The sequence below is a fragment of the Anas platyrhynchos genome, chromosome 8 (genome assembly GCF_047663525.1).
Source record: "Anas platyrhynchos isolate ZD024472 breed Pekin duck chromosome 8, IASCAAS_PekinDuck_T2T, whole genome shotgun sequence".
Lineage (NCBI taxonomy): Eukaryota > Metazoa > Chordata > Aves > Anseriformes > Anatidae > Anas > Anas platyrhynchos.
Window position 1 is genome coordinate 34,474,870 of NC_092594.1, and position 15,786 is coordinate 34,490,655.

Here is a 15,786-nt window from a genome sequence, read left to right on the forward strand (position 1 = left end):
GCCCCCCTCCCACCCGCGCGCCCCGCGCCGCTATTGGCCGCCGCGCTGAGGAGAGGGGAGGGGAGCGGCCAATCAGGGCGCTGCGGGGAGATCGGACCAGGCGCGGGGGGCGGTGATTGGTTGGGAGGGGGCGGGAGCCGCGCGGCGCGCGGAGAGGCGGGACCGGGAATACCCCGGGGGAGGGGGAGGGGGGGGAGAGGGGAGGGGCGGGTCTGGGGGCGGGGCTAAGGGGAGGGGGCGGGGCTTGGGGAGGGGGCACCACAGGGGAGGGGGAGGGGAGGGGGGGGGCACCCTTGGGTGGGGGCACCCTGGGGGGACAGGGACAGGGACAGGGATAGGGATAGGGATAGGGATAGGGACAGGGATGGGGATAGGGATGGGGTTGGGGATGGGGTTGGGGTTGGGGGTCCTGGGGTGGGGGTCCTGGGGTGGGGGCACCCTGGGGGCTCATTGATGGGGTGGGAGATGCAGTGGGGGCACCCAAGTGGGGGCACCCTTGGGAGATCAGGAGCGGGGAGGGGGCAGGCTGGGGGCACCCTCACGGGGACAGGACCTGGGGCACCCCCAGCGGGGTCAGGCTGGGGTGGGGGCTCCAGGTGGGGGCACCCATGGGGATGGGGATGGGGTCTGAGGGCCTGGGACCCCCCTGGGTCAGGGGCTGGTGGCATCAGGGGACAGGGCACAGGTCCATCAGGGTGACAAGAGCAGCGGGGTTCAAAGCTCGGCAGCCACACCTTGTGTCTCCTTCAGAAAACTGGGAGCCGCTGTTCTGGGCCTTGCTCGTTCTTTTTTCCCCGTTTTTATCAAAAAACTCACCTGCGGCTTCACTGCTCCGATGTTTTGAGGTGGTCTCCTGAATTTCCAGCCTAACTTTATTCGCAAATTGCGTTTATTGCATTTGAGGCCAGGCTGTACTACGCTGGTGCTTTTCCTTCTTGTACCTGAATTGATGTTATCGCCTTTTGTTTACCAATTTGCCTGCTGGCTGGAATTATGCATGACAAAGAAGTTTCCCGTGTTGTAGGAGAGGTTATTTTAACCTCCGCGAAGGAGCTAAATAATTGTGCTTGATCTGAGAGTGGTCAAGTGCAGGGCTTATTGGGTAACAGCATCATTTATTCATAAGGAGATATTCATACCTTTGGTGTAAATACTACTTTGATTTTTTTTTTTTTATTTTATTATTTTTTTTTTTTAATGGAGATCCATTAAAAGCGTTTATAACGTTTTCCGTGCTCTGCTCTTGTTTTTGTAAGGCCCTAGGCAGCAGGAAGGGAGCAGGTGAGCTTAAAGACTGCAGTGCGAAAACGTGCTCTGGAATAGAGAAATGAATCATTGTTAAGATCACAGCGAAATTGCCTATGTACACACCGATGCCAAGCACAGAAGATGCAGGAATCAGGAGGGAAGAGGAGGGGAGATTTTTTTAAGGCTGATATTTTTCAGTTTTAGCTATTTTAGGCGCGAGCAAAACATCATCCAACAACCAATGTCAGCTTAGCAAAACACCATCTACAAATACGGTCAGAAAAGCTGAGATTCCCCCGGTATCTCCTGTAAGACTAAAACCCCAATTCTCTTCAATTACCATTTCATGTGTGCTTAAGCTGTTGCTGCTTCCCAAAAAAGCAGTCCTCTTCCCTTCCTCCTCGCCCTCCCTCGCCTGCCATCCCCGCCGCCCACTCACGCTGTTCTGGGCATGCTGTGCGGTACAAATGCTTCTGCTGTCACTCTGTACAACAGGTTGGAGAACCCATCTGACTGAAGAGTTAAACTGCTTTTTAAATTCATCTTTTCCTGCCCGGATCAGCTCTCTGATGGAGTTCAGCCACTTGTGAGGGCGGAGGGTAGGGAGCAGAGCAGGGGCTTCTCACCGGCTGCGTGGGGTCACCCCTCTCCTTGGTGAGAGCTCATCACAGATTGCTCCGGCAGGACTTTGTTCACTACAAAAGCAGGGCTTAGCAATAACTGTGCAAAGGCTTTTGGACAAAGAATTAAAAGATGCAGCTATTTTTCTAAGGAGACAGCTAAAGGGACATGATAATAGTGTGCAGAGCATTGGAGCTGCGGAAGAAAGTAGGCTGCTAACTTCTGTCTCCGTAAGAAAAGTATCAAGAGGCATTCAGTGGAAGCAGAGAAAGGCATTGAAAACAGTGAGAAAGCCCTTTTTTCACGCGATCTCACTTAGCCCTGGTACTGGCTGCCACGGAGCTGCTGCTGGGTGGTACACCAAAAGGATGGGCATTTTAACAGCAATGCCTATGAAAACTGAACGGGAATTTTGGAAAGGCTGCAAGCCTGAATTCAATAAATAAACTAGCCTGTGGTTCTTAGGGGCTAGGAGTATATTTCCCTATTCACCTACCACCACGTTTCCTGCATGCTTGTTTGGTACAGGGTTGTACAGTCAGAAATGGGACATGGTCTCAAAGGGTTCGACCGGTGCGGTGCTCAAACTGGTATGTGAGAAGCTCCCTCTACTGAGAAAACCAAAGTATTTGCAGTCGTCTTGAATAAAAAGTCTATTGGAGGACGTAGCTGCAGTGGGGCTTGCTGTGTGACACCAGCAGGCTGACACGTGCTCTTTGGGCTATGGGCTGAACGAGTCCTGAGCAGCTTTCTTTCATCCCGTAAATGAAGAAAAATGTCAAATTTCAGCCTCAGGGCTTTCAGGAAAAAAAATACAGGAGAAAATTATCAGCTGTTTTATAGACTGATGGTATCAGAACAAATGCCAGAATATTCCAGAGGGATGACTCGCAGTGCTGCATGACTTCTGAAAGAACAAAGTCATTTTATGACACTTTTTAAAGCAAAATTTAATGCCAGCCTGGCCTGGGCAGTGCTCAGTGTGAGGGGAATGTGCCTTTCTCAGGGCTGTCTGGGATGGGAGGCATGAACCCCACCTTACACCCTACAGCCACACGCAGGGCTGGGGGCAGTTTCCAGGGCAAAGAGCACTAAACCCTTTAGACAGAGTAGGTGGAAATGGAAAACAGCTGGTGTGAGGGTCCGTCCTCTCTAAAGAGCAGGGACTTAGGAACCGGAGTGGCTCCACGTGAACTTACTCCACCTGGATGTGCGTTTGGGAGGCCCAGTAGGGCACAGGAGATTTCAAGACAAAAGGAGACATAAGGACCCATTTTCTATTGATGTTTGATTCATGCACCTACGCGCTGCACCTTAGAAAACCTTCTCTTTAGAGGGTCGATGGGAAGAACATGGTTTATCTTACATTTCACTCATATTTCAGGTGAGGGAGAAGAGATGCTTGATGACTCGAGGAGGAAGAGGGCAGCAACTGTGGTGGCTGTTGGAAAGCCCATCAAAAAGGGACAACGGGATTGTAGATGCTTTATAAACTGCTGAGTACATCTCAGGGAAAGTGAAACCCCATGTGAAGGCTTAGACCTACAGGGTCTGTGATTAGGCTATTTGAGGTGTAGGTGGGTTGAATGCAATGTGGAAGATCTTGTCTGACACCTGTGATGGCGATGGAAGAATTGGGGTAGGGCCTTCAGGTGGCTGTAGCCTGGCCTGCTCTGTACACCTAGACCTCAGGTTGACATTGCTCCTTCTTCCTTGCATTCCCCTTGTCCTCTGAGGGCCCAGTCATCCTGGGAGGAATCAGATGTAGGGTGAGAAATATGGGACGTGAGCAAATGGTGGGATGGGGCCTTCGGCGGCCATGTGCTGTGGTAGGAAGCAAGGTCAGCTACTGGCCAGCACGTTCACAGAGCAGCCGAAAAAATGTGCCACAAAACTTGCGAGAGCTCTCGCGTATTGTCTCTAACACGCATTAAATCCAGCTTTACAACTGCCTGTGAAAAGATAACTGCCTGGGATTTATAAAAAGAATCACTTAGCAAAACAGAGAGCCGGGCTGGGAAAGGAATTCAGCCCTGCCTTCACTGTCACCGGGGCCGGTGTCCTCAGTCACAAAACAAGGTGGCAGTGTGGTGGTGGGGGTTGCTGAAGGAGCTGGGGGTCCAGCTCTGGAACTGCAAGACACACCCGAGGGGCCACCACGCTCCTCGGGTGTGAGCGGTGGAGGAGAGGCGGCCATTGGGCAGTGCTGGTGAACCTCCAGCTGGCTTTGAGGCCCACTGGGCACGCGGGTGCCTGAGGGTGAGCAGGAGAAGTGGCTGGAGAGGCTCATGATACATCAGACACGAGTGCCCGTGGCCTCCAAGATGCCCAAGGTGAACTTTCCGTGAAGGCAGCTGTGGACCACAGCTGGTAGGGGGCAGGTTTGGGGGAGCCTCTTCCACCGCTGGCCTCCAGCCGCCTCCTGCCTGCAGGGGCAAGCGCTGTGGGAACGTGCAGAAAGCAGTCAGGACTAACGTGACGATGAAGGCTTTCAGACGAAAACACTGCAAGATATTTTACTGTTAAGGCCAAATTTTTCTCCTGTTCTCAGCTCCCAGCACGTGTGTTTAGCCTCCTAGTGTTGGATGTACTTGTGGGCCCTTTTCCTCCAAATAAAGCGAAGACTTTTGCTGCCTTGGCTGTTGCTGTTCTCCCCGTCTGGTGCTGTCACTCAGTCACCTGTCTGCTTTCATTTATTTCAACATTTTATGGGCCCACTCCCAGATGATGTAAAGTGCTAAAACTCCAGGCCGCGCTCCAAAAACATCAAACTGCAGCTCAGTGTAGGATCTAGACCTTCGGGTTTACTTACCTAGGCGAAGGAAAAATGGAAATGTTTTATGGAAAGCAAAAGATGGAAAAGGAAGCTGAAACCAACAGTTGAACATGTTGGCTATATAAGGATTGTATAGCTATTATAGTTACCTCGCATATCCTTTTTATAAGCGAAGCCATCATAGACAGATAAGTTAGTAATTAAGGGTGACAAGAATATACCATTGTTCCAATAATAAGGAACTGTATTAGTCTTATCAAGGATAAATGGAGGCAGATTTAGTACGGTTCAGCATTGTGCTGATGGGCCACAAAAGCCCTTTTTTCACCAGAGAGCTCAGGATAGAGCCAGGTCAGAAGCTGATTACTGCTATCTGTTAAGCCATTTCACTTCCCTCTCGCTTGCTCATCTTCTTTTGATTGCAGATGTGCTTTTGTCACAGCCCACGTTGTGAAGCAGCTCCCAGGGCTGTGAAGCTGAGCAGGAGGAAGCAGGAGATTTTGGGAAGAGGGCTGTCTCCAGCCTGTGTTAAAGCCTGGACTCACTTCTCAAGTCTAGCATACCGAGCTGTGGACTCATGCAGCTGTTCTCTGTCTCTTTCTGCCCTCTCCATCCACAGCGAGGCCCATTTATTTTTACAAAACCCTTAAGAAGAAACGATCAGCCAGCAATAAACCATTGTCCTTCCTGAACGATTAATTACCATTATCTCTAATACCAACCAAGAGCCTGCAGTAAGCTCTGAACTTCATTGCATTGAGGTGTCTGTCCACATCCAGACTAATGCCAATGACAGGGCTGGCTTGAGGCACGTTGTGCTGGGGGTGGCACAGTGAATCACCGGAGGCGGAGAGCCTTCTGTCCAGAGAGAGCTGACAGTTTCCTGGCACAGTGGTATTTACACCTCCAGGGAAGTGAAACTACACTCTTTCAAAAAGATGAGCAGCCAGACTAGCTAAGGAAAGGACAGGGAATGTTTTGGGGAGGGAGGTTAACTCTCAAAGTGCTGGAAGGCTTCGTACGGAGATGGAGCAGGGAAGCCCCTGAGCTCTGTCAGGGATGGCACATCTCCAGCTCAGGGATGCCACTTTCTGGGGGGACTTTCCCTCGCTCAGTCTGGCTCTGACACATTTAATGCCATTATGGAGAAGTTGCAGCCCTTTATTTCCCAAGCTATCATTTTTGTGGGATTTAATTTTTTTCTGCAGTTACCTAGAAACACGGGTAGGTAAGAAGATGTAAATGCTCTGGGTAAAAAGTGAGGCAAGGTGATTAGGGAGAAAGCTTAGCTTTTACTAGGTCAACAGACAAGGCTGCGGGCAGGCTCTGAAGGCAGCAGACAAGCTCATGGGCACAGCAGTACAGCTGGAGCAGCACCACTGCTGCTGGATGGAAGAGGGTGATCTTTGCTGTTTGCAACTGAGACCATGCAACATGAGGAAAAGAGAGCCAAACGAAGCATATACTGCCTACACTCACGGAAGAAACAGCACCTTTCCCAAAGGTCTTGCCCCCTGTAGTCCTCAGACTACCAGGCACTGACCCAAACAGTCAGACCTGCAGACCTGTTTTTATCTAAGCATATATCCCTCACACTGATAAAAGGTGTTCCCTCTCCTTTCAGCCATACTGTGCTTATCTCCTCAGGCCACCACGGCTACAACACGAGTTTTTCAGCATTCACTGGTGGCGTGATATTCCCTCTGCAACCACACAGCTCATCACACCAGCGCCAGCAGTGCTTGTAGGCAGCCCAACGCCAGGCCAGAAAGGTGAAGTGGTGCAGGAGGCACTGGGCAAGGAGAGCAGATGTGGAGCATCTGGGACTGGTTTTACTGGGTGCTGAGGTCTTCACACACTGTGGCAGCCAGAAGAGCTAGATGGCTGCTCTATAGATTTCCTAAAAAAATGTAATTAATGCTGCTTTTAAGCTTCTCTTTAGCATGTCTGCGCTGAAAAGGAAAAAAAGAAGGAAAAAAAAAAAAAAGAAAGAAAAATAAGAGAAAAAAATAAAAGAAAAAGCCTATTACTGGCTCCCTGGAGTCTGCTGTAATGGCTGAGTGCTGGGAGACATTCAGACTTCACGGGGCTCTTGGGAATGTCCGTGTAGCTGGAGCTCATCCCTTGTGTAGTGCTGCGTTTGCTGGAGCTCTGCTGAAAGCAAAGTTAGCCAGTTTTGTCTTTGGTTGTACGTGTTTGCTGCTATGTTGAACATTAGCATTTTAATCAAGGAAGCAGAGAAGCTTCAGCCTCATATATTCACCACGTGACACAAAGCTAATACTTGCCGTGATTTAGCAGCCAGTGCAGACCTTTGATGCCTTCTCTGCTCAGGTGGAATAGCCGTGCTCATGGCCAGCCTCAGGCATGGCTGTGGGGTTTCCAGGGCTGCAAATTGGTGTTTTTTTTTTTTTTTTTTTTTTTTTTTTTTTTTTTTTTTCACCATGAGCCCAATATCAGCTGATACTCCATCAGAGCTGCAACATCTGCTGCATGTAAAGCAACTCTGGGTGGTGGGTTGCATGTGTGTTAGCCCGACTGCTGTGCCTCTTCCCAGAGAAAGGAGCTCAGACCTGAAATGTGGAGAGTGTGTGGGGCCTCCCTATGGGAAAAATTCCAGCAGTTCAAGAAAGCTTTGCCTGACTAAGAATTTATCAGGAACATCAGGATTCAACAATTTCCTCCCTCTACCCGTTTTTAGGCAAATCTAAAATCCTTTGTAGGTTGGTAGATTTTTCCACCATTTCTTTGTGGAAAGATATGCTCCTAGGAAGCTCTTACCATCTTACTATGTTTGCAAAATGGAAATTTCCCTTACAGGAATCCCACAGCTTTGACATGCCCACTTACCTACAACAGCACCAGCAGAGGGCCGCACACTGTCCTGGTGCTGCTGTGCTAATTCAAGTTCTGAATGAAGAATGGAAGGAATTTCAGACCATTGCTCATCCATAAATCCTTCTGCAGATGAGATTATCAGTACCCTTCCTTTTCCAGGACTTCCCACCACAACCATGTTCCTCAGTGTGGTGCAGCTTTGCAAACTTCTGGTTAGGACCACTGCAGTCCTTTTAGTACATTACAGGCTTCAAACACACAGGTTTGGGGGCTAGAGCCTTGCTAGATGATGGACATTGCCACTGCAGAAACCACTTCAGAAACCACCAAAGAGAGAGCTATGGACAGTTGCAGGTTGAACCCCAAATAAACCTAAGGTCACAGGTGAAAATGGCGTGATTTGAAGAAGTAGGACAAATATTTTCCGTGCTAAGACTTACTTACTGGATTAAGCGGGAGTGCCTGAGCCAGTATATCAACAAACACATCTAATTAGGCATTTTAAGAAGATGCAAATTAAGGCAGAGATAAACAGCAGGAGGTCTCTCCCTTGCTGTACGTGTGCTGGGTGTAGGAACGCCTCCCCATCTGCAAGCTGTAGGGCACAGCAGCTTGGCAGGCTGCACCCCGCTCTGCCAGGCCACCTATGGGCACCTCATGCTTCCCTTGAGGCCTCGGCAGTGGCTTTTAGTGTCCCCTCTATGAGAAGGCAGTGTTATGTTGAGGAATTATTGCATGTAGAGAGCCCAGACCTCCCTCCCTGTATGGGCAGAAGGCGTGTGGGTGCATGGCACGGGTGGAGGCCTGCGGCCTGGCCTGCGGTGTGGACACTCCTGGCCTGATATGAGGGCCTGGCAGCCTCACCCCAGCTTGTGGGGTTGATAATTGAAATGTATTGAAATTTCTGGCTTATTTAGCCTGACTGTACAGCAAAATACAACGCTTTACATGTGAGCTAGATGTGGTGGATCAAGCAGCAGCACTCTCCCCGAGCAGCGGGAGGGAGAGCGGCGCTGCTGCAGCAGCACGAGGATCGGGCACGGCAGCCTTACCTGGGGGAGGCAATTACAGGAACAATCTCGCTTTCTCTGTTCCTCTTTGTTCCTGTTCTTGCAGGGGCTGAAGCTGTCTTTTATATCTCCTTGTTTTCTCCACCGTGTTCTCACCGTGCATGGGATGTTTTGCATATATTGCCCAGAGATTCTGCCTTTATCACGGAGAATCCCTTTGTGCCCTCACCCAGCTGTGCTGCAGCACCTCGAGCACCAGCATGAAGGAGAGGGAAGATGTTGAAGGGCCAAGGCCATCCAAGAGGTGCCAGCTCTCTGCCACTTGTGTCACGGGCACCCTCAGCATGTATAGCCTCTAGCCTGTTGCAAATTGTCCGTTTTGGGTTTGTGTCTGCCCTGCTCAGGGAACGAGGGAAGATCCCAGCTGGCTGTGGGGCTGGAGGAGCAGTGCTTTGGCACGGAGCGGCCTCTCTTACCTTGCCTCCCTGCAGTCCCGTGCACACAGAGCCCTGTGCAACCGCTGCCTGGGAGTGCTTCAGAAACCTGTTAACCAAATCTCAGTTAAAAATAATACCGAGCAGGTGACAAGCAGAAGAACATGTGTCATTGTGCTTTGATATGGGAGCTGGTGATTCACGGCGCCCGCGTTGCTCACGGACGGCAGGCGCTGATACAGGTGCCTGCGGCAGAGAAATCCAGGTGTCCTCTGGGGCTGAGCTCTGTCCTGCCCTCCTCATACCTCTGTTTCTCTGGCCCCTTTTAGGAAACTATTCCGTGTCTGCAAGCAAAAAGAGCCACGTACCCACATGTGTTCAGCCAGCCAGAGTGGCTACCAGCAGATGTGAATTACGTGACGGGGCTTTGCATCAGCCCCTACAGCCCGTGCAGATAAACCCGGAGCTGTTTTGAACCAGCACAATGAGGGGCTGCGGCAGCGCAGGAACAGCAGCCCGGTGCAGATATAACCATAGAAATATCTTCATCTGCCAGTGAGGTGCAGCTGCAGCTCGGGAGCAGCACAATGGATCTGTGAGGGTGCATGACATAGCAGGGAGCGGTGTGACAGCCGTTAATGAAATTTGCCTCCACCTGGGTGATTAGGAAGCGTGCACAAAGCCAGCTGCCAGTCACACAGCTCATCCTGCACCTTAGATCAGAGCACACTCAGCTTGTTTAAAATCCAGATATACCCACGATTGCTGCAGGGCAAAAAGATCCCGCTGGAACAGGGGAGAGGGGAAGTATTGGCATTTGACAGGGAGATGAGAACTGAAGGGGTCACCAAGCGGTGGGGTTCCCCCTGTGCTGCAGTGTGGGTGTCCCACAGTACTGGGTTTGGCTGGGATAGAGTTGATTTTCTTCATAGGTACTGGTATGTGCTGTGTTTTGTGTATAGGGGAAAAGCAATACTGGTAAGTATTATTATATGAGTGATAGATAATACTCCTCTCTGCTGCCTGAAGCTCTCCCTCCAGGTTCCCCGACTCCTGCACCCCAAGGACCACCGGTGTCTGTGCTCACCGCGCTGTCTCAGACACACACAGCACTGTGCAAACCCACCCAACACCCTCCGAGGCCAGCACACTGACAGCCCCAGCCATACCGGCCCCCAACCCCTGACACCCCCCAGCAGACCTTGATATTGGCCCCTCAGGTGTCTGCCATAAAAAACACAATACTCTGCGTTTGGGCAGATGTTTCATTTTTTCCATTTCCTTTTTTCCTTTTCCTTTTTTCCTTTTTCTTTTTTCCTTTACCTTTTCTTTGCTTTGCTTTTCTTTTTTTCTTTTTTCTTTTTTTTTTTTTTTTTGCTTTATCTTCTTTTTTCCCCCTCTTTTTCCTTCTTATTTTTTTCTTTCTTTTTTTTTTGTTTTCCTTTTTCCTTTCCCTTTTTCTCCTCTTTTATTTCTTTTCCTTTTCCATTTTTTCCTTTTTTTTTCCTTTTAATTTGTTCCTCTTTCTTTCTTTCTTTTTTTTTTTGCTCTTGCTTTACCTTTTTCTGTTTTATTTTCTTTTCCTTTGCTCCTCTTTCTTTTGTGCATTTGATTTTCCTTTTTTTTCCTTCTTTTCCTTTTCCCTTTTCACCTTTCTCTTTTTTTTTTTTTTTTTTGCTTTTGCTTCCTTTGTTTTTTTCTTTTCCTTTTTTGTTTTTTCTTTTTTTTTTGCCTTTGCTTTTCCTTTTTTCTTTTTTTTCCTTTTTCTTTTTTTCTTTTCTTTTCTTTTCTTTTCTTTTCTTTTCTTTTCTTTTCTTTTCTTTTCTTTTCTTTTCTTTTCTTTTCTTTTCTTTTCTTTTCTTTTCTTTTCTTTTCTTTTCTTTTCTTTTCTTTTCTTTTCTTTTCTTTTCTTTTTTTTTTCTTTTTCCCTATTTTTTGCTCTTGCTTTTCCTTTTTCTTTTATTTTCTTTCCTTTTTTTTTTTTTTAATTTTATTTTTTCGGGAGGAGGTGAGTGCCTTTTTTTCCTTTTTTCCTTTTTTTCCCCTTTCTCCTTTTTTCCTTGTTTCATTTTTTCCTTTTTTTCCTTTCTCTTTCTTTTTCCCCTTTCCCCTTCCTCCCCCCTTTCCCCTTTCCCCCTTCCCATTCCCACACCTCCCTCCTTTCACCCCTCCCTTCCCCGCGCCGGGAGCATCCCGGGGGGGGTCCCGGCAGCGCCCCGCCCGCCCCCCGCCCCGCCCCGGGGCCGAGCTCCGCGGGAGCCGCCGGGCGGCCGGAGCGGGGCTGGCGGCAGCGGGGTGAGTGCGGGGGGACCGGGTGGGGACAGGCGGGGGGCAGCAGCGGGGGACCCGCAGTTCCCGTGCTGCGGGGCGGGGTGGGCTCGGGACACCGGGAGATGGAGGCGTGCGGTGCTCCGGGGGGCTGCGGGAAGGGTCAGGGCATCCCGTCCCGTCCCATCCCATCCCCATATCCCATCCCATCCCATCCCATCCCATCCCATCCCATCCCATCCCATCCCCATGTCCCATCCCATCCCATCTCATCCCATCCCTTCCTATCCTCATCCTCATCCCCATCCTCATCCCCATCCCCATCCCATCCCATCCCCATCCTTATCCCCATCCCACCCCACCCCATCCCACCTGCACTGCCCGTGGGATAGCACCAGGACCACGCCAATGCTCTCAAAAACTTATTCAGCGCAGCGCTTTGGGGCAGTCCAGCCCCTACCTAATGCCAGCGGCAGCACAGCAAAGTCCAAGAGAGGCAGAAAGCCTTAATTCCACCCCCGTGCCTCGCTGTGTCCCGGTGCTGCTCCTCCTGTCCCGTCCACGTGCGGCTGCAGGTGGAAGGGCACCCAGGAGCTGGATTTCTGCTTGCGGGCGCTGGGAGGGATTCAAAAACTCTTCTCATTTCTTGCGTCTCCGGAGAAGAGTGTTTTTCTGAGTAATGCTCAGTAGCCCCTATGAATCACCATCTGCATAACTTTATATGGGGGCTGCTATTCTCAGCATCTCCCTGGAACTATGCAAACTATTACCCTTCCTATCTGCCTGCGAGCTCAACGTGCAGACCTTTTTTTTTTTTAATTTTTTCCCAGGAAAGCCTGTTGAGGAGCGGGTCAAGGAGATGGGGCAGAGCAAAACGCAGCTGGGGAGGTGGGGACATGGGCTTGGAAGGAGGCACTCGCTGTTTTCGGAGGGGCAGCCCCTCCTGGGAGCCTGGGCAGGAGATGTGCAGCAGGACACCCGATGTGCCGGGTGCTGCCTCCTGCCCCGGTGCACACCTCGCACCCACCCGCGCTCCTCTGGCCTCTTCCTGCAGAAGAAAAAAACCTCACGCGTTATTCAAAGGGCTTTGGATGATGCCCGGGAGAGCCGTGCCAGCCCCATGGGGTCCAGGAAAGGTTTTGGCAAGGGGACGTTGGCGATGGCAGCACGGGGGGAGCTGCCCCCACGCTGGCGCTGCGGGAGCACGTGCCGGGTGGGCTGGGGGAGCTTTCGGTGCTGCTCCCCGCGTTGCTTGTGTCAGGAGAGAAGGCTTTGTTCTCCAGCTGTCACTCTGCCACCTTCCAGAGGCTCTCCCTCCGCCTTCTGCCTCCCCCTCGCTCCCAGATGTGCGCAGTGCGGGGGCCAGAAAATTCCCTGTACCCATGTGAGGAGCTGCAGCATCCCCCAAAGCTCCCTGCACCGACCCCAAGAGGGTGCTGACCGGGGCACTTCAGCACTTGGTGATGCTCCAGTCCAGGCTTCTGGCTCGCAGGGACCTGTAATTTCCATGCAGTTGTATCAGGAGCTTCACTGGGGGGGGGGTTCTGGGGCTTTTTATTCTTATTTTTTTCCAAACAATGTTGGGTGAAAAATCTCCAGGAAAAGGCAGAGCTCTCAAAGGCACCCAGAGGTCAGGAGCGTCCTTGTGCCCCCTGCCCCGTGCGGTCCTCCTGTGACTTTCCGAGCTCCCCCTTTCTCCTCAGAGTCCTTCATTAGAGGTAGATCGGATCAGACGGGGTTTCTTTCACTACCAACTAATTCGGCTTTCCGTGGAGCGAGCCCATCTGATAACGGGGGTCAGCCAGAGCTTCGTTTTCTCAGTGCTTTGTGGCCTCGGCCCCGCTGCCTGGCATAGCAGAAGCACCCACGTCAGCGGCAGGTCGTGCCCTCTGCGAGGGCTGAGCTCGTGCCCAGCAGATTCCTGGCTTTTAACGCAGACGGGGACTGGTTCCTGCTCCCAGCTGTGCCCTGCACCGGGTGGCAGAGGGGAGCAGCTGCTGGGGGCTCCATGGGGTCACTCCTCGGGGTCCCTCGCTCCTTGGTCCCAGGGGTGGCCCTTGGACACCTTCCCTGAGGACCCTGGGGATGCAGCCCCCTGGTCTCTGGGGCTGGGGGCTTGGAGCAGCGATGCCGGGCACCTCCTGGCACCACAGGGCTGGTTTGTGTCCAGCCTGAGACGAGAAAACACGCGCTGATAATTCTGGAGCGGTGACATCTGAAATTTATGTCCCTCCCCTAACCCTTCTCCTAAGCCTTGCTTTGATCTGAGACCCAGCTGGCGTTTTTCCGAGGCTGCGAGGAAGTCTGGAAAAAAAATACCCCAAAGACGAGAACTCTGCACGTCCCCAGGGCTGCCCCCTGAGCTCCCCCGGCTGCGATTTTCATCTGTCGGGATGGGAGCGCTGGGTCATTCCTGCAAAACATTTTTATGGGGAAGGTTTTTAGGTCCAAGGGGGCGGCTGTCTTCGCTCTGCACGAGGGATCCCAACGGGAGATGGTGGAAAAACCCCTCCTGCTGGCGGGTGGCGAGCAGCTGAGGAGGACACCCCGCCTCGCCCCTCTCCAGCCCTTCCTTGTGTTTCAGGACGCTGCCTCGCTCTTCTCCCCTCCCTGCCGCGCTGAAACCCGAAGGATGGCAGCCGCCTCGCTGCGCTACGGCGTCACCATCACCGGGGCCGTGCTGCTGGTGACGGGGACGCTGTGCTTTGCCTGGTGGAGCGACGGCGAGGTGGGCTCCTCCGCCGGCACCGGGGCTCGCCTCCTGCCTCCCCGCGAGGCTCAGGCGGTGCCCAGCTCCTCCAACGCGCTGCTGCGCTCCGTCAGCTTCTTCTGCTGCGGCATCGGTGGCATCCTCCTGCTCTTCGGGCTGCTCTGGTCCGTCAAGGCCAACGCCAGGGTGGTGTCCCGGCGCTACCAGTACCACTTCCCCCGGGACCTGCAGTACTTCACCGCCGAGCCCCTGGAGAAGTGGCACTGCAGGTGGGTGCCGCGGGTCTCCCCCGTGGCTCTGGGATGAATCGGGGAACAAAAAAGGCTGAAAGAAGCTGTAAAAACGTAAAGCCATAATCATCCTGTCGGGGCAGGAGGCAGCATTCCTGCTTCTTGGGGATTTTTGGTGCCCACCTGACCCCAGGGGTGAGGTGGGAGCTGCTCTGGGTGCCTTTTCGGGCTTTGCACCAGTTTGTTCCCAGTTTGATTCCTGTGCCGGTGCGGTGGCATCGCCCTGGCACTGCTGGCGCTGTGACAGCCAGAGCCAGCAGAAAATGCCAGGGTGCATGCCCTGGCATCCCGCACGGGGAGAATCAGCCCCCTCCAAACTGCCGGTGCTGCGCAGGGCAAAGGTTTTTGTGGAGGTTTTCCCTGTACACACGCCGTGTTTGCTCAGCTGGAAGCAGCAGCAGCGGGGCTGGTGCACGGAGGGCTCGGGAGGGCACTCAACTGGCAACGTACTGCCCGGCTCCAGGCAGCCTCTGGGCTTTTTGGGGGTGGTTTGGGGCTGCAGGAGGGGTTAGGAAGGTGGTGGGGATGCTCTTCTGCCTGTGGGTGTGGAATGGGGGCTGAAAGCCAGCCCCTCGCTGCCTCACAGCCAGCCTGACGTGTAGCTGTAGCCCCGGTGCCGGAGGTGGCAGCTTGCCTGGCTGCATCTCCTCTTCTTGGGTGAGAGCTCAGTGGGAATGGGGTGATGCTGCCTCATTGCAATGGTTCCTCCTGCGTGGCTCCTTGTCCTCCTGCTGCCAGGCAGCACCTGGCACGGTCTCTGCTTGTCTCCAAGCACACACAGCCCTGGGCTCAGGGCTTGCCTGATGGGGCTGGAGGATGCTCCAGGTGACAGGGAGCCGGGATGCTCCAACCAGTGGGCGCAGGGATGCTCCAGGTGACAGGGTGCACTGCCGGGTGTCTTCTCCCCTCCCAGCTCCTGGGACTCCAGCGCCATCCCCACCTACGAAGAAGCCCTGAGCTGCAGACCTGCCCACGGCGCCCCGGCCCTGCTGCAGCCGGCGGCGAGGAAGGAGGAGCGGGCGGCTCCGCTGTACCACTACCTGCAGGAGGACGAGCGCTGGCAGGGCGGCCGCCGCCGCAGCTCCTCCGACAGCGCCCTGTTCCGCCCCAGCCCCTCCTGGCTGGAGGCCCAGCACCCCGCGGAGCCGCGGGCGACGCCGCCGCCCAGCTACGAGAACATCAGCGGCCGCGGCGCCTGATGGAGCGCGGGGACGGACTCCGGGTGGAGGCGCGGGGGCTGTCCTGATCGCCGGGGGCTGCGGGTCCTGTTCGGGTAGCAGCATGCTGGGAAGGCTTTGTATTTTTAATAAACCCCCTGGGGAGCTCTTAGTTTGGCGTCGTGTGATACCAAAGGGTGGCGGTGGCTCCAAGGTGGTGCATGGCGCGGTGCCGTGCGTTGCTCGGGCGCCCACCAGCACCGATCCAGGCCTTTTGAAGCAAGAGCTGTGCAATAAAAACTGCAGCAAAGAATAAGGGGGCTGGCTGGGGAAAATGCAGCCAGCAGCGCTGCTGGGACCGAAGGAGGGCCAGGAGCCGAGGTCTGGGCTGCTTCAGGGAGACCAGAGGCAGCGGGAGGTGGAGAGTGCGGCGC

At 53.3% G+C, this 15,786-nt stretch overlaps 1 protein-coding gene across 1 annotated transcript; it reads left to right on the top strand.

Moving 5' to 3' along the window:
* Positions 1-11,109: 11,109 nt before the first annotated feature.
* On the top strand, positions 11,110-15,524 carry TMEM61 (transmembrane protein 61). The gene is made up of 3 exons (XM_038183269.2): positions 11,110-11,222; positions 13,780-14,174; positions 15,109-15,524. Exons 2-3 carry the CDS (start codon positions 13,828-13,830, stop codon positions 15,392-15,394), a joined length of 633 nt encoding a protein of 210 aa, XP_038039197.1. The 5' UTR covers positions 11,110-11,222; positions 13,780-13,827; the 3' UTR covers positions 15,395-15,524.
* Positions 15,525-15,786: the final 262 nt, after the last annotated feature.